Consider the following 22305-nt stretch of genomic DNA (forward strand, 5'->3'; position numbering starts at 1 on the left):
GGGCACCTGAAACCCAATATATCCCAGACTCAACTCATGATCTTCTCCTTTCATCTTTCCCCAGTGAAGCCCCTTCTCCCCCTAAAATGCTCCTGTTATGAGTTGTTGTATCAGCATATCTTAAGGTGCTTATACCAGAACCATATGCATCATCAAGTCCTGAATCTTATGCCCCTTAGATAGCGCTCGTATCCTTCCATTTCCCATCAGCCCCACTGTCACTACCACAGAGTTCAAGCACTGCCATCTTGTACTTGGTTTCCTCCTAACTGGTTTCCCTGCCAACATACTTCACCTCTTAATTTCATTATCTACACGTATCCAGAGTAACTTTTATAAAATGCAAAGGTAACTTCCCTGCCTCCAGTCCTCTAATAGCACCTCACTTCTCTTAGCATGAAGTCCCATATCCTTAATGTGGTCTGGGAGGTTCTTGGGATCTGGTCCCAACTCATCCCTCTAGCCTGATTTTGAGTTCTCCCGGTTCTCTAGGTTACAGCTACACTAGGCTTTTTCATTCCTTCAAATGTTATTCTCTCTTCTGCTTTGCAGTCCTTTCAGCCTGGAATAATTCCCTGACTCCAGGCTAACCTTACCATATTTCACTCAGTATCCTGCACTTCCTCTTTAAGGCACTCACCACTCCAGTAACAACTTGTTTCATATCCTCGTACCCCCCACTAAACATGAGGGCAGAGACTCAGGTGTGCTCACTGCTGTGACCCAGCTTATTGAATTCTGGTTTGGACAACTGTGAAATCTCAGCTTGCATGCCAAGCATAGATGGTTCACATGCTTTGAGTTCAGTGAGTTGTCAAGCTCCTATTGGTTTGGGTCAAACTTTCTTAAGCACAATCCCTCTCTTACAAAGAGGTGGCCTTTGTAAATCCTATTACGACTCTGGCAGCATGAAGCATCCTTCAAGTATCTCATGTGTGTAATGAATATAACATCCAACCAGAGAAGACGATATGCCCTATGCTCAGAAAACTTTGACTTCTTTGATTTAACCTAAGGTTTCCTCTCCCCAGATTTCCTTTAAAGAGTCATTGTTTCTCTGGCTTTCTCTCTATTCTCACGGCATCTTCCTTAAGGGGAAGTCTGCCCTACCCCAACATATTTGACTATTACTTATTTTCTTCCTTTTTATCAGTTCACACTGTTATAAATTAGCATCACTCCCCTCCCTGCCCACACCACCCAAATATCACCTTTGTGCATGCACTTGTCTTCTAGGTAACGGAGATCAGGCTGTGAGCAAAACAGGCACATCTCTGCCCTCATAGATTTTACAACCTAGTGAATAATGATAGCCAAATGTGATGAGTACTTACTACATGCCAGTCATGGTTCTAAGCATTTTGCTTGACCTGATTCATTTAATCCTCACAAAACTCTACAAGATAAGTATAGTCTCACTATTTTACAGGCTAAAAATCTGAGACACAGAAAAGTTACTGAAGCTCCAAGGTCACACTGTGTACCATAAGTGGCAGAGGTACGATGCAAACCCAGGCAGCTGGGCTCCAGAGCAGTGTTCTAACTACTACCCTCTGTTGCCTCTCATTCATTCCATGACCTTCTTTGGTCTTACCTACATTGGGATGTGTTTGGGATATGCATTTTGCTCATTCCTATCTCATTCTTGCAAAATGCATTGTACTTGCTGTTCACGTCTGCGAACTTTCTCCTCAGTTTCTTACATAGCTGATTCCTTTATTTAATTCAAATTTATGTTCTTCTTGGAGAGAACTCTCCATCTCCTTCCCTACTTTATGTTTTCTCCTACTTCTTGTATCTGAATATTCATGTTCATCTTTCGTGTCCCCTTCCCTGCTAGGATGTAGATTCCATGAGCTCAAGCTTGTATCAGTTCACCGCTGAATCCCAGCACCTGGAGCAATGCCACACACAAAAGGGGCTCAACAAATGCTTGTTGATAAGAGAATAAATGAAAGAAGAGAGAAGGAGGAAGCTTAACAGTTTTTGAGAATAAATGAAAAAACAAACTGTTTGTTTGTATTCAATGTTTGCTGTTTGATGACTAATAGCAAAACAAAAACCAAAACAAACAAACAAAAACAAAGAAACCTATCTGGTTAAGAAAAAATTGTGGGAATAGCAACTTGGTCAAATTCCATGCCATGAAAAATGTTAGAAGTGCAGATTGTATTACAATGAACAGTGATATTAAATAATTATCAATGAGAAAAAATAATATAAGGGAGTCTGTACACATTGTTGTTGAGAAATGGGTGCACATTTCTCAAAGCACAAACTCAGGTATGCAAGAAATGTAACTTAGTTGAATTCAATTTATGCTTCAAGTCCTCACCATGGGAATTGTCTTTTATTAAGTCAATGTTGGGTACTATTTCAATATCTGAGTCTGTGTCTGAGTTTTATAGGGCCCAAACCTGGTGGAGAGTTGAACAGGTCCTTTGTCATTGCAAAGCGTATTTTGCCTGAGTTGTAGTTCCCATCTGGTCCCTGGTGGGAGAATCCATGAAGATAGCTCTTCTTTTTCTAGATTCCCTCTGTGGGTCTCACTCATCTTTTTCCACAGCCTTCATTGGGGTCTAAGTCATCACCCAGTTCCTCTCTGCCATTCTAGAGCCACAGGACCCTCTCTGAGGCTGCTTCAGGCCTTCTCTAACCTAAGGTTGACCTAAGCTAAGGTTACCTTTCCCCAGATTTTCTTGAAAACATTGTTTCTCCTGCCTTTCTTACTCCACTCTCACAGTATCTTCCTTGAGTGGAAGTCTATCCTACCCCAAGATCTCTGACTATTCCTTATTTTCTTCCTTTTTATCAGTTTACATCACTATAAATTAGTATCACCACCCAGATATCACCTTTGTGCATGCACTGCTCTTCTAGGTAATGGAGATCCAGCTGTGAGCAAAACAGATACATCTCTGCATATCTGGTACATTACTGGCCAGTTCTACTCTACAATTGCCATGCATGTGAATCTCTCTCTAAGGCTTGCCACCTTTGGCTTCACCTAGAAAGTAAGGCACACATTGGCTCTGTTTTGAAATCCCTCAAACGTTTTTTCCGTTTTGGTTGCTCACCATTTCTTCCCCTCAAATTAGGATTCAGCCTAGGGCTGGGAGGAAAACACACAGGACTCCTTCTCAGGAGCACACTGGCACTCAAGCTCCCTTACAGCTCCTCCAGCCCAGGTCAGTTTAATTTGTCTAGGGGAGTAAGATAACTGGAAATGACTAAGGTTGCATTCTCCATACCATGAGGCAAAAAAAGGCTGGAATAGAACAGACCTCCTGCTCAGGCTTAGGGGGATGCAATCACCCTCTATGGCAACATGTATGGATAGGTGGCCATGACTATTGCCACTCTCTTCTTCTACTAGCCCTTGGCTTGAAACCTAGACACACGACTGGGGAGACTGAGTGGATTCCCACTTGATTGGTAGAATTCTGAATTAACAAGGACTTAGTTAAATTGACTGATTAATGGACTTAAATTGTCTTCCAATATTCAGCATAATGGGGGCTTGAACAAGAAATTAAGTTACAACTGTGTAAGTTACAACCATGAAAGATACAATTTTGAAATCATGGAAAGGATAATTTTGCCATATTGGAAAATTAAAGATGGTTAAATTTCTTGCACACCTGAGAGCTGGCCTGAAATTCTCTGATGCCTGCCAGATCACTTTTTAAAATCTAGTTTTGTGATGCATGCAAAGCAGATACTAATTTGAACAAGAGATGAACTGGGATATTTTATTCATCAAATTATTTTTTTTTGAAAAATTATGCATATAAAAAAATCACATTGATAAAAGATGATGGGGCCTAAGACACAAGAAGGAGGAGTATTAAGAATTCCAGTACACAGAGATGGACGCTTTGACACGAGTTAGAGACATTGCTTCTGCTGCTGATATGGGAATTCATCATGGCACAGCGGACGAACAATGCAATGAGCAGCACTTACCCTCAAGGACGGAGGTTATGATACTGACAACACTCATTGCCCTTTGGGCTCGGAAAGGTTCATCTAAGTATTCTGCTGACAAGAAAGTCTTCTTTTGTCCTGCATCGAATGCCTGCTGAGACACAAACAGAGTCAGGACACTCCCTTAACCTGACATCTTCATGGCAAAGTTGGATCATTCAGCCTCCTATTGGCCAGTCTCATATATAGTCATATGTCACTTAATGATAGAGATATGTTCCAACAAATACATCATTAGGTGATTTCACCATTCTGTGAACATCCTACATTGTATTTACACAAACAAATGCTATAGCCTTCTATACATCTAAGCTAAATAGTGTGGCCTATTTCTCCTAAGCTACAAATCTGTTCAGCATGTTATTGCTGAATACTGTAAGTATAAATAGTTAATAAACATAAAGAAAGTTTATAAAGTTTCCAACCATGAGGACTAAGCAAATGATACTAGTAGTCACTATTTATTGTTATCTGTCAGACATATATAAAAATGTTGGCACTTTATTATTTCATTTAACCCTCCAGCTATTTAGAAATCTTTTTACAAGGGGAGACGAGTAGGCTTGGATAATTTAAAGGACTTGCTAAAGGTGACTCAGTGGTAACTGGCACAGTTGGGACTAAGATACAGGTCCATACTAAACAGAAGGGCCTAAAGAGTCAATCTTTCACTAGCCTGGTAATTTAACTAGACTGAATCAACGTCAGAATATCTAAACACATAATAATCTCAGAAACAGAGAAAAGAGGCTGAGGGCCCATCACAAGAGAGGCATAAATGCCTTCAATGAGGCATTTTCTAGAGTGCTAATGCACTTCCAGCGAGCCCTGCAGGCTACCTTTGACTTTAAGGCTCTGTTTTGGTGATTCCATTTGCCTCGGAGATGTACACTATACCTTCTCTGCGCTCTCTGTGCCTGGGGAGGGAGACCTGTACAAAATGCATTACCCTTGCCCTCTGGTTCTGGCCAGGTTTGGTTAATGGGAGGCATAGGCAAGACATTCAAGGATAGAAGGAGAGACAAGTCAGGTACTTTCCCCTGGCTGCTTCTCTTCTGTGCTATGACTGAGTAGCAGAGCTGTGATCCTCTACTAAGATCACAAGTTCTGCCACACAGTCTCTCTGACACATGAGGGCAGCTGCTGCTTTAGTCTAATTCTGGTCCTTTCCTTCATCCCTTCAGCCTAGGCATGTAACAACTTCCCCCTGTTACTAGTTTCTAGGTGCCTCGCCGTCCCTTATTCATTCCCTAAGCCCAGCCCACACCTCTGTAAATACTTTACTAAACTCTATTAGCCCATTGGAGTGGTCCATCTGTTTCTTGCTGAGACCCTGAATCACATGGCATCAAATTAGAGACCGAGCTAAGGCAACTCTGTAAGACTTACCTGTATCAGTGGAACCATATATTGGTCTCTTTACAATTCTGTCTGCAAATTGCTCTGTATCCCTGGCTAACCAGAGAGGGCAAATGAAAAACACTAGAAACATCATTACTGAAACTGGAGGGGAGAGCTCAAATTAACTCACAGCTCCCAATCCAATGAGGAATCCCTGACTTGCCATTACACTCTGCTATTATTCTATTAAAGAGTGCTGGCCAGTTAGTCACTGTTGCCTAATTTGTTCATTTTGGCAAATTATTTCTTCGGTGAGTAAAGCAAGGAATACTGTGCTTCTATTCAGATCTGTCTTAAGAAACTCCCAGAATGTATCTGGGTTCCATTTGCCCAGCCTAGAGGAGTTTGCATAGAGCCATAAGCAGGAAGAGAAGGGTCCTTCAGTTTTTCTCATACCTGTCCAGGAAGAAAGGAGGCCTATCACTGAGGCAGTGATGTTGAGTGGGGACTGAGAAACACTGATAAGAAATATGGGGTCAAATGGAATATAATTTGCATCACTGTACGGCAGAATAAACCAGGAAACCTGTTTGACCTCAGGCCAACTCAATCTCTTTTTCTGGGTCTCATCTTCTATGTCTGTAAAAAAGGAGTAGAATGGGGAGGCATTGGACAGGATGATGGCTAAAGATCCCTTCCATTGGTGACACTCAGGCTTTTTGGCCCAAGGTTTCTAGCTGGAAGACAGCCTGGGGGAGTCTGAAGCATTCACAAACTCACCGAGACTTCGACAGCTCCAGGGGCAAGCTCACTAGTGGGTGGCAGTGGGTGTTCATCTTCTCCATGCCTGGAGTCAGGGTTGCTGGGTTGAGGAAGAGGGCTTCTAGGGAGGGGGCCTTGCTGGCCAGCACTCCCACCCAGCAGCAGGGAGCCCCGATGGCTTTCATGGTCTCCAGGAAAGACTCCATCATCTGTGACTACCTCAGGGAGTGAGATATCTCGGCCGGGGGACCGGAAATGGAACACACTGCCATGGCTAGCCCGGCGTTTTCCAGAGGCGAGGCCTAGAAAAGACTGGGCATTGCCCCAAAGGAGCAGAAGGCTGGAAACTGGTCTTCTGGAAAGTCTAGAGCCCAACACTTCCCTCTACCTACTCCCATTTCCCTGCCCCTATTTTTATGACCTTTCAGTAGCTAAGTAAAGGCACAAATCTAAGGGGTATTCTAGGTATGCATGGTGAGGGAAAAGGAAAAAAGGAGATTCTAGACAGACTCGGGGAAAGACCAGGAGAGAGGAGAGATCACAGGGTGCCGATGCTCAGCAAATAGGTTATCATGGACAGGAACATGTCAGAGGAAACCTTGTCACCTGGATAGGTCAACTGTTTGCCAACCTTTGGCCACAGGGCTAGACAAAGCTGTCTTAAGTTCCCTTTTCCACATGCAAAGTTGTGACCTAAGGAGGCTACTACACATACCAGTACTGGAACATACTTGGTAAGTGGTTGTTGAATGAACGAGTGCACTTCATTGTCTGAAAATTAGGTTGTGCAATTCATTAGATCCTGTCTGTATGAGTGTGAGAGTTTGTGTTGCACAGGAGGAGACAAGAACTGTACAGTGTAATGAGCTTCTAGGATCCCTCGAGGCTTGAACAGTCAACAATGGAGAGATTGAAGGAAGGGTTGCAGCCTAATTTCCTGGAAGAATAATGTCATTCCTCCAAATCAATAAACATTTCCCATCAACATCTTCCATTGAGGGAACTGTGTGGCTTAAAGTTGCCAGAGAAAAGAGCTAATTCATAAGCCCAGAGCCCTCAGAGAATTAGTGTGCTGGGTTAGGTAGTTCCCATGACCATAGTGAAACTTGATCATAGCAAACCATCATTTCTGTCCTCAGGTGGTCTATAGTATGTCCAAAATCTAAACATTGACCTCATACCAAACTCTGATCATACTGACTTATTCTACTCACCTTCCTTAATTCCTTTTATTTACCAAACTACTAAAGTGGAGAATCTTGCCAACTGGGGTTCTCCTTACTAATCCTCTTATCTCACAGAACCGAAGTTTCCTCTCTTGATAATTTGAAGCCCGATCCTGTTTAGCAACCATTACTAAAAGCCCAGTATTATAAAAAGTAGAGTACTCTCTGCCTGTAATACATGCCCAAGGACTATAGAACTCATATAATGCAAAAATCCTTCCCATTTTTGAAGGAAATGAGAAAAATTGACACATCCATATTAAAGAAGGGAATACTACATTATTTGCACTTGAGCACCAAGCAAACCAATGAAGAAACTGAGAAGAAAATTTTGGTTGCATATTTGACAGCAGTGTCTCCTTGGCCACGAGTTATTTTAGAATTAAGCTTTTTGACAAATGGTGGGCAATGTCTTCTGAGTAAAAACATTAGAATTGCTTTAAAAGGCATCCTCTGAGGAAACCAACTGGTCTGTGATTTTCCACAAAAACCCTCCTGGGTCTCTCCTATATATTCCTGTATTTCATTCCTGTGGGTTATAAAATGGCTTTATATAAAAACTGCGTTAGGTCTATTTAGCAGATGAATGTACCTGGGAAAAGAGGGAGAAGATGCCTTCCTGGATGGGCTCCAATCAATCAGTCAGCATTAAAGCAGTACTCAAATGGTACCTCCCCATCTTTGCACATACATGTTGTTCTTTCTGCCAGGAAAATACTCCTCACATTCTCCCAAGTCTTCAATTACTGGAAGAATCCCTACATGCTATTTATTGTTGACCCCAATTATCCCCTCCTCCAGGAGGCCTTTTCTGATACCTATCCAGCCCCATGAGAGTGGATGTTTCTTCCGTGATTGTCAAAACACCACATATGTGTCTCTAATACACTATTTAATGCATAGCTGTGTTTATATCTGCCTCCTCCACCCAAATGGAAATCCTTGGGGAGAAGAACATGTTCTAGTCATCTCTTTATACCAAGCACCTAGTACTGTTGAATGAACAAGTTGCAGCTCTTCTTTTTTCCCTTTGAAAATAAGCATCACTGGAGAGACAAGCACACATACCAATTATTGGACATCCAAGTGCTAATCTGCGTGGGGCTGACAGAATGGGGGTAATTAAAGCCCAATTCAGTGTCATTGACATTTCCATGGAAGCTGTGATTCATCCTGTTCTGTGATTGTCTGAACTGTGCCCCATGTATGCCAGGTGCTTCTCAAAAGAGGCAAAGCAAGAAAGAGGAGGGCACAGATGCAGATAGATGCTGAAGTGTGGGTGTGTCATGAGGTTGGTGTGCATGCGAGTGTGTCTGTATATGCACACATAAATCTGAGGGTTGGAGAGATGGTATTGCAAAAAAGTAAAACATCCTTTGGCTTAGCACAGGAAAAGAGATTGAGAGGGAAGTGAGAGGCATAAAACATAAAAATAGCCATGTTGATCCCCTTTTCCACACTGTTAGTGTGGAGCCACCCTCCCACACAGCCGATATTATGTGTCAGACCTACAGAAAGGGCATATTTGGGGTAAAAGGACTTTCAAGGGGCAGGAAGGTGGTGGGAGGAAGCATAGCAAGGAAAGTTGCAGTGCAAATTTTAGAGTGGGAGGCAGAAAGTTATTATGGCGGGAACAGAATTGCTACAGGGTCTGAGGTGAGGTGCTAAAGCCATTTCCAGGCTGGATTGTGTCACAGAGATGGGTGCTGGGAACTTTTCTGCTAAAAACAGGTGACAGCTTGAATTGCAGGGCCTTAGGAAGGAGGTCAGAAATTATACCCAATAATTATGTAAAATTCTGATGCGTCAGTTTTAAATAAACTAAGTAAAAAATAAAAACCATCTCGACACATCAGAAAAAAAAAAAAAAAAAAGGTGTGTGAAGGATCTTAACACCACAGACAGGGAACCTTGGGCTGTAGAACTGCAGACCAGAGCGTCAGAAGGAAGCTGACCTTTGATGTCCACAGACACCTTAAGATTGGCATGTTCAATATGGGCTTCCCTTTCCTACAAACCTGGGTTCTTCTTCCAGTGTCCTCATCTTGGAATCACCATCCATTTCATTGCCCAATCCTGAAACCTGGGAGTCAAATTGGACTCCCCTTTCCTTTTTCTACAGTCCACAATCCCAATCTTGTGGATCCCCCTCGCCTAAAGTGTCCTTATAATTCACCCCTTTTCCCCATCTATAATTACACTTTCCTAGTTTAAGACAGCATTTTGGAGGGGTGTCTGGATCCTTCTAAGCTCTGTGCCTCCAGCTCTTTCTCTGCCACACACACCTCTTCCCACTCCAACCCATTGTCCATGGCAGCTGCAATGGTGGGTAATCTTTAGAGCACAAACCTGAGCCTCTTACCATCCTGCGCTGGTTGTAAGGATCAGAACGGGGTGATTTGTTGTCTTCTGTGGAGCCCTCTGACACTCTTGACTTTATTCTGTGCCTTCTCTCGCTGGCATTTTTGGAGGTTAAAGGTGATCCGTTGTGGGAGTGGAGAGAGGTTGTGTCAATCCCCAGCGCTGCCAGCACCTGTGAAGAGAGAACAACAGGTGTAGCCAATAGTATTTGCTTGGACTTAGAATAAATGTGTTCCTCAGACATGGGGTGCCAGGTGGGTGAGATATCTGAAACAGAGAAGCTCAAGGGTTAGGACCTGCGTGGTGGTGGGATTAGGTCATGGCAGGAACAGACACCTCTGGGTCACCCCCTACTCATTCATGGGGCACTCTGTTGGTGCCCTACCCAGATCCCTTTCACCAGATCAGCACACCTATCCTGAGCTGCTTGAGTGGCAGCAGTTAATGACTCATACTTGCAGATTCTGCAAAAAAAAAAAAAAAAAGCTCTTTTGGCTGCCTGCTTCTAGGATAGGTATGGGGAGGGTACAGACAGCTGGCTCCCTTGCCTCAAGGTAGGGCTAACTGTGGTACAGGTCATGCCCCAGAGTTCCCCATGGCATCAAGCTGAAGCTGGTCTCTAGCTGAGAACACTCCTTGTTTAGTTCCACCCTCTGCCTCATTCTGTTTTCTTTAACTCACTTTCTCCTGAGAGCACTCCCTCAATAGGTCACTTGCACAAGAATCCTCACTTAGGTTCTTCTTTGAGAAAACCTGAGCTAATATGGTCCCTGAGGCAAGATGATTCCTCCTATAGCTCCCTAAATGGCAGCCCTAATTAAAGTGGCTACTCCAGAACTCTATCCAAGAATGGAAGTCTGCAACTTTCTTCCCAAAGCTTCCACTCCTTACAAACCTCCTGCTCCTTCCGGAGCTTTTCGAGGGTCTCCTGGAACAACTTCTCCTTTGCTTCAATTTCATCAATGGTTGCCTTGTTCTGCTCCTCATATGCCATGGTGACTACAGCCAAGATCAAGTTGACCAGGTAGAAAGATCCCAGGAAGATTACGAGCACAAAAAAGATCATATAGATTTTCCCAGAAGCCCTCAGGGTCTGCAGATTCAAGGGAAAGAAGATAAACCTGTACCCATAGCACATGGACCCCTGAATTTAAGTCAGGCTCCTCCAGGAAAAGCACAGCCATGCAGGTGACCCACCAGCCTCCAACCAAGTCTGTGTGGGAGAATGCAGCTCAGTACCTGCTGGTAGAGGCGTTCCCAGGAATCCTGTGTCATGAGGCGGAACAGTGAGAGGAAAGCCCAAGCAAAGGAATCAAAGCTGGTGTAGTTAAAATCCGGGTTGTCAGAAGTTTTAAGGCAGATATAACCATCAGGACAGTGGCTGCAGCAAGAACAAAGAAGGTCATCCCCTGCTTATTGCACACAAGGCAGCCCAGGGCTGTGAGACAACCACAGAGTTTTATGTCAGAGATCAGAGTTCAAGACCTAGTCTTCATCTTATTAGCAGGATGATTTTGGACACTTGGTCTGTTTAGGTCTTGGTTTCTGTTATCCATAAAATGGAGATGCTAATACTTTCACGTCAGAATTTCATGCACAGGGGAGTTGTCTGGGGAAGGCAGCCGACTGCCCAGACATGATACCGTGAGCTCTTTGCCAGTTCACACCAGGGAAAGGAGAGTCAGTAGCAATAATGCAGACTTAAAACCTGAGCCTGTTGGCATCACCTGCAGAGTTGTCTATCAAGGGAGGTCTCACATTAGCCAAGTTCACTGATTAATTATACATAACAGTGGAAATAACACTTTCCACTTACTGAGCACTTTCTGTGTTCCTCTCTCTCCCCTTAAGTGCTTTACAAACACTATAATTTAATCACTCAATGTTCTTTCTTTACAGATAAGGAAGCTGGGGGTCAGAAAGAAATCAGTTGCCTAAAACTATGCAGGTGTCAATATATTTATTAAAAGGAGAAATATAACTGTCAAGTAGCCTAATACTTGAGTCAGCCTAGTCTCCTCCTGAAGATGGCCTGTGAAGGAAGGACAAATTGAAAATGACTGCCTGGTGAGTATTGGGGTGGGAGTGCTCAACTCCTTCCTCTCTCTCATAATAGTAGGATGAGTTGATGTCAGGAAGCGTCTGTCAGCTCAGGGAGCATAAAGGGCTCTCATCTATCCTAGTGGAGATTGCCTGATCAATGAAACAGGAATGCCTCGTTTGAAGTCCCAAATTATTATTTTTTAATATTTTTTCTTTATTTTCCTTTTTTATTTACCTGCATTCCTTGTGAATACATGGAATTCTTTTACTCCCAGGATTTCTCCATGAACTCCAATCTCTGGGGCTCTCCTTATCCCAGACATCCATGTGAACAATGCATACCATGGATTAGAGCTCTGACAACTTAAATCTAATCAGTTCCAATTCTATCTCCACTTCGACTGAAGATTGCAAGTTCCCTAGCTTTGTAGACCCACATTTAAAGGCAGGCTCTCGGTTTGCTCTCCCAAGGGGCTAGGCAACCCATTACCTGTAGGTTTCTTAATTAACCCTGAGGGCAGCCTTATTTCTATGTCTTCTCTAGAAACCCACTGTAGTCACTACATATCAACAGTTCACTGCTCTTAGGATTAAATGAGATCACTGCACAGTATCTTGCACTTCTGCATAGTAAATATTGTAAATAAACTGCGAAGGAAAATTCCTATTGTTTTTAACCTTGGAAGCTGCTGAAAAGATAAACTGGAATAATATATAATATATGTGGAAGAACACTGAAAATTATCAGCTATTTTCTGGTATTCATTTTCTGCCTTGAGACCCCTGACCTTCCTCCCACAGTGCCATTGGTCAATGTGGGCCTTTCCTCAGGGCTCTGGCTTCTCTGCAGCCCCACAGAGGACCCAGGTTTAGCTTTCATGGCATGACCCTCCAGGGCTCATTCTGTCCATTATCCTGAGCTGGCCTCTCTCTGACATCCCAGCCTGGTCCACTCCCCAACTGCCTGGCTGCGACCTGCTCAGTAGCGGGCCTGGCCTCTTGGGGAGCTGAGCTGTGGAGATGTGTAGATGGACTCCACAACTTTACCACAAAAAGGACTTGAGCTGCTCTGGAGCCATTGCCTTGAGAAATGGCATTATCTAGACAGAAAAAGGATGCTGAGGGGCTTGTAGTTTACATTTAAGTCAAAGGCAAATGAAAACTGATGTCAGAACAACCGTCCCATGAGCCAAAGAACCAAATGCCAAGTGCATTTGTGAAAGAAGAGTCCAAGGAACCTGATGTTGACCAAATGCTCCTGCTTGTTTCCAGTCCTCAGCTCTAACTGAGATTGTTTTCCTAGTGAGCTGATGAAGGTGGAGCCTCATGCAGGCTCCATACAGGTCCACCTGGGCAATATGGAGCCGTCAGCCTCTCAGGGAGTGGGGGCGTTCTGAGCTCTGCTCTTCCAAGCTCTCAGCCGTGGAGGTGGGTGAGATGGCCTTTTTGATCTTTTGCCTAAACTCTTTCTGCTCATGCTTTCCTCCAGTGGCCAAAGCAGCAGGCAGAGCTGAGGGGTCCTCATCCCTTAGCTTTGTCTCACATTCTGTTCTGCGACCTGGAATGGCCTTCACTCAAACTGTCTTGTATTCACCCAGTCTGGAGACATCCTACCTGCCCTTGAAAGCTTACCTCAAATACCACCTCCAAGAAACCTTTCCGACTTTCTCTCTTGCCTCACACCGCCATCTCACTGTGTTTCCCCAGCCCTTGAAGCCTCTAGTAAAGAACTTGTTCTCCACAGAGTAGCATCTTTATGTCTATGCATGAGAAATTGCAAACTAGCAGCTTATAGGTTGGATTTGGCCGGCAGAAATATTTTGTTTGGCCCAACAATAGGTAGACATTTTTGGGAATAGGTAGCCAATATTTATAGTTGGGACATTTTATATAAAAATCTAAATTTCCTATTTCTATTTTAAAAGTTGGAAGAGCTGGAAACAGTGAACCCACATTTCCACATGGCAACCAAAACCTGGACCGAGCAGTGGGGTTGTCCCCTTTAGAGGAGGCATGAACTCTCAGCCCCTAGGTTCCCTCCTGGCCCATTCCACTCATTTGTTATTATGAATCTGGCCTCTGTAAGAATTTGAAATTGTAAAGTCTGATACATGTGTTTATTCCTCTATTTGTGAGGGTAACGTGGCTATAGAATGGAGTTAGCTGTGATGATTAAGTGTAGAGAATTTGACACAAATACGTATTGATTCCTTCCTGGGGTAGATTGTTTATTAAAATGGCTATAATTCTTCTCCCTGTGTACCCACATCCTTTCCAATGTGACTTTTGAGCTCCTTCCATTGAGTGATGAAGTCTATTTCTCTACTTCTTGGATCTGGACTGTACTGGGACTTGCTTTGGTCAATATAATGTACAAAAGGTACACTGTGTTGGTTCTAAGCCTAGGCCTGAGGAAACTTTGCAAACTTCCACTGTTTCTCTGGGAACTCTGCCATGAGAACAGGCCCAGGCTAACCTGCTTGGAGGTGAGAGGCCACATGAGCAGAGACAGGACATCCTAGACCAGCCATCTCCAAGTTAATCTGCTGTCTGCATATGCATGAATGAGCCTAGTCAATGTCAGCCAATGCCCATCTGATCCCAGTTCATAATGCTGATGCACAGAATCAAGAATTAAATAAATTTGTTGCTTTAACTCACAAAATTTTGAGGTCATTTGTTATACAGCAAAAACTAACTCATAATTCCCTCCCCATGAGCTCTGGGTTGGCAAAGAGCATGATTTATTTATTTATACATCTTTCCCAGGACCTGCAACCCCATCTGTGCCCATAATATGCCAAGGACAAGATGGAGAAAGAGAAAGAATTGTTGGGAATTGTTGCTTTGTCATAAGTTGGAAACTCACCCTGAGTCAGATCCATTGCCACACAGTAAGGGATCAGAAGTGCCTCGCTTGTTTATGTAGATATCTGCTGAAGAAAGGAAGAAAAGAAAGCCTCACAGATGGTTCTGAACCCTCCAACCCAAGCCTTGTGTGGTGAATGCAACACTCCCAAGTCTTCCAAAGTAAGCTCCTTTGGCTACAGGTACTCAGTGGGCATACTGGGCCACATAGAAGGTGTAAAGTCACATCTGAAAAGAGAAGAGCTGAGCAGTGACTTCGGCTCTCTGTCTCCCCCAGCAGAGGTAGAATGACTTGTCTCTAGATTTATGGCTCATTTCCTTGCAAGAGGGATGCTGAGCAACAGGAAATAGAATACCCAGAAGTAAAACACAACTCAAGAGAAGCATTTTGGCAGGAAAGGGGAATCAAAATATACATCTATACACACACACAGGGGCTCCATATCCCCTGTCCCTATATGGTACCAAGGTTCCAACCAGACCTTGATCCCTATGGAAAACTCCACTCACGTTTTCTGTGAGATGAGTAGTTGGTTGTCTCATTGACAGCCATATCATTCTTGACACATTTATTCTTGAGGTTGCCCTTGAAGAGTTGCAGCCCCACCAAGGCAAAAACACTTAGGCAGAAGATGGTGAGGATGGTCACATCAGCCAGTTTCTTCACTGAGTTAATCAGGGCCCCTACAATGACTTTCAGGCCTGTGGGAAGATGACAGTGGTATGACTACATGGATGAGGGAGCACACACAGAGCACACATCTTCATCTTAGCCATCCTCCCTCGTCTCTACATACAGGAGTGAAGTATATACACACTCCAGGGCAGTTCCAAGACCTTTCCCATCCGAAGCTTACATTTACCTGAGAGGCAGGCAGTTAGGCAGGGGCTATTCTCATTATAAAGATGATGCAACTGAGACCCAGGCAATAAATTTTTATCATCTTGAAGCTAATAAAATTCCTGACACTAGCAACTCAATTTAAATAATTTATGCTGAGTACCTACTTTTTCAGGCACTGTGCTAGGCATGAAGCTACTAACTTCACCCCGGTAATTTGGCATCTGTCTTTCTGCATGCATCTCTCAGTTCTGGGAGGCAACTTGAGACTCAGGACACATGAACCTCACTCTGTGTGTGTCTGTGTGTGTGTGTGTGTGTGTGTGTGTGTGTGTGTGAGAGAGAGAGAGAGAGACATGCAAGAGAGATAGAGTGAAACAAAAATAGACCAAGAGAAAGAAAAAGACAGAGACACAGAGAAACAGAGAGGTGAGTTTCGCAATAGAGAGAGACTGTAAGAAACACTGAGACAGTCACTGGGGCATAAATAGAACTTGTGCCAAGCACAGCTGGCAGCAAAGAAGGATACACCTTCTTGTTTAAGGAGGGATGATTTGTTGCTCTGGTAAGTAAAATCAACTTCTTTGGGAGAGCAGCTTCACAGGTAGCAGAAAGAACTCTAACCAGGGAAGCAATTTAGGATTTATTTTTGGTTAGTCATTTTGGTCAGCAAATAATCCACTGAGCACTACATGTGTCAGTCCCTGGGCTGGGAGCTGAGTGATGGCTAAGGCAGCAGCATGTCGAGTGCTGATGTCTGATAATTGAGGGGCAAGTCCATAGCATTACTGAGCAGATGGGCACACAGGGGAGCAGCCATTAACTGAAGTTCCAGGGGTAGGAATGGGGTGGGTGGAGTGTGAGAAAGGTGGAAAAAAACAAGGGAGGAGGTAAAACCTTGGCAGAGCCCTGAGGAACGAGTGTGAGTTGAGTAAAGAGAGGAGGAAGGATATCCCGGAAGAAGGGGCAGCACAGTCGAAGGCTAGGAGGTGAGCAACGGTGTGGAGTATTTGCGGAACCATAGGTGGATTCCAGAGCATGGTGCGAGGTGAGGAGAGGTGAGAGATGAGGCAGAAGAGGGAGTATGGACAGACCAGGTCTTGCAAATAAGACTCAGGGTCTTCCCAGTTGAGAGTAAGTGAGAGAGATATGAAGGGGCAGGACCAGGCCTCTCTTCATGAAGAAGTGTGTCCAGTGGAAGCTGGCAGAGAGTTTCCAATCTTTCCCTGCAGAGCCAGACAAGAAATGGTAGAAACGACTTCCACTCTAGAATGGGTGTTTCTGTTTACAGATGAGAGAACGAATGCTCGGGGTGAGAGGAGAGAACCCATCAGGCCACAAAGGGGAAGGGCTGAGTCCCATTTCAGAAAGTTTGCCTTGTCTCTGGCCTCCCCATCCTCACCATCAACCTCGTGGGGGATGAAGAGTAGTCGCTGGGCTACTGGTGACAGTGGAGATCTTAGAGGTCCCATACAATGAGCTTTGATGGACTACTTTTGTTTCTGAATTCTCAGTAATCAAGAATTGCCTAATTCTTTTTTCCTCTGGGTGTCTAAAGACAGGATTTTAGACCTCCGGAAATAGTGAAGATACTGGGACTGCTTTCTCCCTTCCTCCCCATTTCCAAGTTTAATCATTTAGTTTAAGGTATAAATAAAAATTCAACTGGGGGGGGTCTTGCCTGAATCCCTCAACCAGAATAGAAAGTGAAGACATGCCCCTCCTGTTATGTGTTGATTATGAGGCCATGTGGTATGTGGGAAGAGCACTGGCCTAGGAGTTGGGACAATAGGCTCTCCAGGTCACACTGTCTCTTACTAGTGATTAGGCCTTGGGTTCATATTTCCTATATTCCAGGCCTCAGTTCCTTTGTCTTGTAAATGGGGGCAATAGTCCTTGCCCTGGAACCTTACAGGGCTCTTGTGAAAATTAAAGAAGGGAGTTAGGCTGTGAAAACTAACATATGCTCTGTGAATAAATGTGCTGGTTCAAGCAACTCACCTGGGATCACAGAAACTGTTTTTAATGCTCTAAGAACTCTGAATGTCCGGAGGCCTGAGATCCCACGGAGATCTATTGCTGTGCCAACATATCTGTAGGACCAGAAGTTAGTCAGCATCTCTGCAACCAAGGGTCCTGGGGATGCATGCAGCATAAATAAGGACAACTTGGGGTATCATTAGCCTAGAGAGCATGCAGAACGGACACTTAGAATCTAGTGACACTGCCATCTATAGACTGACACTGACACTGATTTCATTATTGTAACATCTTTCAGAGTGGACCCTTTGAGAAGATGCATTGCGATCTAGGCAACACTGCATGTAGATGGATCTTCAAACACGGGGGTTTGACTAACCAGTCTCCTCAGACACTGATTTCTCAGGAGGAGACCTCCATGTCCGAGGGGTACAAGGCTAACCTTGTCTGATCCACTGTGACAGGCTAACTATCATCTCAGATTTGAGGTCTTTGACATCTCCTCATGGGCCGGGACTAATCTTGGAAAGCAATGCCCAAAGCGGTACTCCGTGGCAAGAAAATCCCAGGCCATACAATTCCAAATGAGGAAGCTGAACTGATATGAAAAACCATCTTCAGAGTGTGAGCGTGGATACACCCATAAGCCCCACATGGACACACATGCAAAGCTTTTTATTTTATTTTATTTTATTTCAATGGTTTTGAGGGAACAGGTGGTGTTTGGTTACATGAATACATTCTTTATCTGTATTTCAACACTTTTGGGGGAACAGGTGGTGTTTGGTTGCACTGAAAATTCTTTAATGCTGATTTCTGAGATTTTGGTGCACCCATCACCCGAGCAGTGTATGCTGTACCCAGTGTGTAGTCTCTTATCCCTTACCTTCCTCTCACCCTTCCCCACAAGTCCCCAAAATCCATTATGTCATTGTTATGCCGTTGCATCCTCATAGCTTAGCTCTTTCTTGTAAGTAAGAACATACGATGTTTGGCTTTCCATTCCTGAGTTACTTCACTTAGAATAATGGTCTCCAACTCCATCCAGTTTGCTGCCAATGCCATTCTTTCATTCCTTTTTACTACTGAGTAGTATTCCATGGTGTGCATACACAACATTTTCTTTATCCACTTGTTGGTTGATGGGCATTTAGGCTGGTTCCATATTTTTGCAGTTGCAAACTGTGCTGCTGTAAACATACATATGTTTTCATATAATGGCTTATTTTCCTCTGGGTAGATACCCAGTAGTGGGATTGCTGGATCAAATGGTAGTTCTACTTTTAGTTCTTTAAGGAATCTCCATAATGTTTTCCTTAGTGGTTGTACTAGTATACATTCCCACCAGCAGAGTGTAAAAGTGTTCCCTTTTCATTATATCCATGCCAACATCTATCATTTTTTGATTATGGCCATTCTTGAAGGAGTAAGGTTGTCTCATTGTGGTTTTAATTTGCATTTCCCTGATAATTAATGATGCTGAGCATTTTTTTCCTGTTTGTTGGCCATTTGTATATCTTCTTTTGAGAATTGTGGATTCTTGTCCTTTGCCCACTTTTGGATGGGATTTTTTTTTTTTTTTTTCTGATTTATTTGTGTTTCTTGTAGATTCTGGATAATCGTTTTTTGTTGGATGCATAGATTGCAAAGATTTTCTCCCATCCTATGGGTTGTCTGTTTACTTGGATGGTTATTTCTCTTGCTGTGCAACAGCTTTTTAGTTTAGTTAGGTCCCATCTATTTATTTTTGTTTTTGTTGGATTTGCTTTGGGACCTTGATCATGAACTGTTTGCCTAAGCCAATGTCTAGAAGAGTTTTTCGAATATTATCTTCTAGAAATTTTATAATTTCAGGTCTTAGATTTAAGTCTTTTATCCATCTTGAATTGATTTTTGTATAAGGTGAGAGATGAAGATTCAGTCTCTTTCTTCTACATGTGCCTTGCTAATTATCCCAGCACCATTTGTTGAATAAGGTGTCCTTTCCCCACTTTATGTTTTTGTTTGCTTTTTCAAAGATCAGTTGGCTGTAAGTATTTGGCTTTATTTCTGAGTTCTCTGTTCTATTCCATGGGTCTATGCGCCTATTTTTATACCAGTATCATGCTGTTTTGATAACTATAGCCTTGTAGTATAGTTTGAAATCAGCTAATGTGATACCTCCAGATTTTGTTCTTCTTGCTTAGTCTTGCTTTGGCTATGTGGATTCTTTTTCGGTTCCATATGAATTTTAGGGTTGTTATTTCTATTTCTGTGAAGAATGATGATGGTACTTCAATGGGAATTGCATTGAATCTGTAGATTGCTTTTGGCAGTATGGTCATTTTCACAATATTGATTTTATCCATCCATGAGCATGGAATATGTTTCCATTTGTTTGTGTCTTCTATGATTTATTTCAGCAGTGTTTTGTAGTTTTCCTTGTAGAAAGTTTTCACCTTTTTGGTTAGGTATAGTCCTAAGATTTTTTTTTTTTTTTTTTTTTTTTTTTTTTTTTTTTTTGCAGCTGTTGTAAAAGGGATTGAGTTCTTGATTTGTTTCTCTGCTTGGTTGCTGGTGGTGTACAGTAGTGCTACTGATTTGTATACATTGTTTTTGTATCCCAAAAGTTTACTGAATTCATTTATTAGATCGAGGAGCTTTTTGGATGAGTCTTTAGGGTTTCCTAGGCATACGATCGTATCATTGTTGAACAGCAACAGTTTGACTTCCCCTTTAGTGATTTGGATTCCCTTTATTTATTTCTCTTGTCTGATTGCTCTGGCTAGGACTTCCAGTACTATGTGGGATAGAAATGGTGAAAGTGGGCATCCTTGGCTTGTTCCCATTCTCAGGGGGAATGCTTTCAACTTTTCCCTGTTCGGAATAATGTTGGCTGTGGGTTTGTCATAGATGGCTTTTATTACCTTGAAGTATGTCCCTTCTATGCCAATTTTGTTGAGGGTTTTAATCATAATTGGATGCTGGATTTTGTCAAATGCTTTTCCTGCATCTATTGAGAAGATCATGTGATTTTTTTGTTTTAATTCTGTTTATGTGACGTACGGCATTTATTGACTTGTGTAGGTTAAATCATCCCTACCTCCTTGGTATGAAATCCCCTTGACCATGGTGTATTATCTTTTTGATATGTGTTGGATTCAATTAGCTAGCATTTTGTTGAGGATTTCTGCATCTTTGTTCATCAAGGATACTGTCTGTAGTTCTTTTTTAAATGTCCTTTTTTGGTGTTGGTATCAGGGTGATACTGGCTTCATAGAGTGATTTAGGAGGATTCCCTCTTTCTGTATCTTTTGGAATAGTTTCAGTAAAATTGGTACCAATTTTTCTTTGAATGTCTGATAGAATTCAGCTGTGAATCCTGTCTGCTCCTGGACTTTTTTTTCTTGGCAAGTTTTGAATTACTGTTTCAATCTTGCTACTTGTTATTGGTCTGTTTAGAGTTTCTATTACTTTCTGATTTAATCTAAGAGGGTTGTATATTTCCAGGAATTTATCCATCCCCTCTAGATTTTCTAGTTTGTGCAAATAAAGGTGTTCATAGTAGCCTTGAATTTTTTTTTTTTTTTATTTCTGTGGTATCAGTTGTAATGTCTCCCATTTCATTTCTAATTGAGCTTATTTGGATCTTCTCTCTTCCTTTCTTGGTTAACCTTGTTAATGGTCAATCAATTTTGTATATCTTTTTAAAGAACCAGCCTTTTGTTTCACTTATATTTTGTATAATTATTATTTTTTGTTTGAATTTCATTTAGTTCTGCCCTGATCTTTGTTATTCCTTTTCTTCTGCTGGGTTTGGGTCTGTTTTGTTCTTGTTTCTCTAATTCCTTGAGGTGTGACCTTAGATTATCTATTTGTCCTCTTTCACACTTTTTGGTGTAGGTATTTAATGCTATGAGCTTTCCTCTTAGCACTGCTTTTGCTGTATCCCAGAGGTTTTGATAAGTTGTGTAATTATTATCATTCAGTTCAAAAAATTTTCAAACTTCCATCTTGATTTCATTGTTGACCCAAAGATCTTTCAAGAGCAGATTGTTTAGTTTTCATGTATTTGTATAGTTTTGTGGGTTTCTTTTGGAGTTAACTCCCAGGTTTATTTGACTGTGCTCTGAGAGGATACTTGACATAATTTCTACTTTCTTAAATTTATTGAAATTTGTTTTTCTATCTCTCATGTGGTCTATCTTAGAGAATATTCCATGTGCTGATGAATAGAATGTATATTCTGCAGTTGTGGGGTAGAATGCTCTGCAAATATCTGTTAAGTCCATTTATTCTAGGTTATAGTTTAAGTTCATTGTTTCTTTGTTGACTTTCTGTCTTGATGACCTGTCTAGTGCTGTCAGTGGAGTATTGATCCACCACTATTATTGTATTGCTATCTATCTCATTTCTTAGGTCTAATAGTAATTGTTTTATAAATTTGGGAGCTCAATGTTAGGTGCATATGTATTTAGAATTATGATCTTTTTCCATTGGACCAATTATTTTATCATTATATAATGTCCCTATTTGTCTTTTTAAATGCATGGAATATCTTTCCCCCTCTCTTTACCTTAAGTTTATGTGGCTTCTTATGTGTTAGGTGAGTCTCTTGAAGACAGCAGATACTTGGTTAGTGGATTTTTATCCTTTCTGCCCTTCTGTGTCTTTTAAGTGGATCATTTAGGGCATTTACATTCAACATTAATATTGAGATGTGAGGTACTGTTCTATTCATTATGCTAGTTGTTGGCTTAATTTCTTTTTTTTATTGTGTTATTGTTTTATAGGTCCTGTGATATTTATGTTTTAAGGAGGTTCTATTTTGATGTATTTTAAGGTTTTATTTCAAGATTTAGAATTCCTTTTAGCATTTCTTGTAGTGCTGGCTTGGTAGTGGCAAATTCCCTCACC

The 22305-nt window shown here is 42.2% G+C and overlaps 1 protein-coding gene across 3 annotated transcripts in view; it reads right to left on the bottom strand.

Moving 5' to 3' along the window:
- The window catches only part of SCN10A (sodium voltage-gated channel alpha subunit 10), a 100527-nt gene that overhangs the window by 48491 nt on the left and 29731 nt on the right, over nucleotides 1–22305 (bottom strand). For 2 of the 3 annotated variants that reach the window (XM_015131316.3, XM_015131314.3), the window contains exons 5-12: nucleotides 17431–17522; nucleotides 15099–15290; nucleotides 14590–14656; nucleotides 10917–11058; nucleotides 10573–10770; nucleotides 9679–9849; nucleotides 6109–6402; nucleotides 3967–4078 (exon numbers count right to left, since the gene is read on the bottom strand). In XM_015131316.3, coding sequence (XP_014986802.3) covers nucleotides 3967–4078; nucleotides 6109–6402; nucleotides 9679–9849; nucleotides 10573–10770; nucleotides 10917–11058; nucleotides 14590–14656; nucleotides 15099–15290; nucleotides 17431–17522 — 1268 coding nt within the window. The remainder of the gene's footprint in view (nucleotides 1–3966; nucleotides 4079–6108; nucleotides 6403–9678; nucleotides 9850–10572; nucleotides 10771–10916; nucleotides 11059–14589; nucleotides 14657–15098; nucleotides 15291–17430; nucleotides 17523–22305) is intronic. The other variant, XM_015131317.3, reaches the window with a different exon arrangement.

Source organism: Macaca mulatta, chromosome 2 (genome assembly GCF_049350105.2).
Source record: "Macaca mulatta isolate MMU2019108-1 chromosome 2, T2T-MMU8v2.0, whole genome shotgun sequence".
NCBI classification, from domain to species: Eukaryota; Metazoa; Chordata; class Mammalia; order Primates; family Cercopithecidae; genus Macaca; species Macaca mulatta.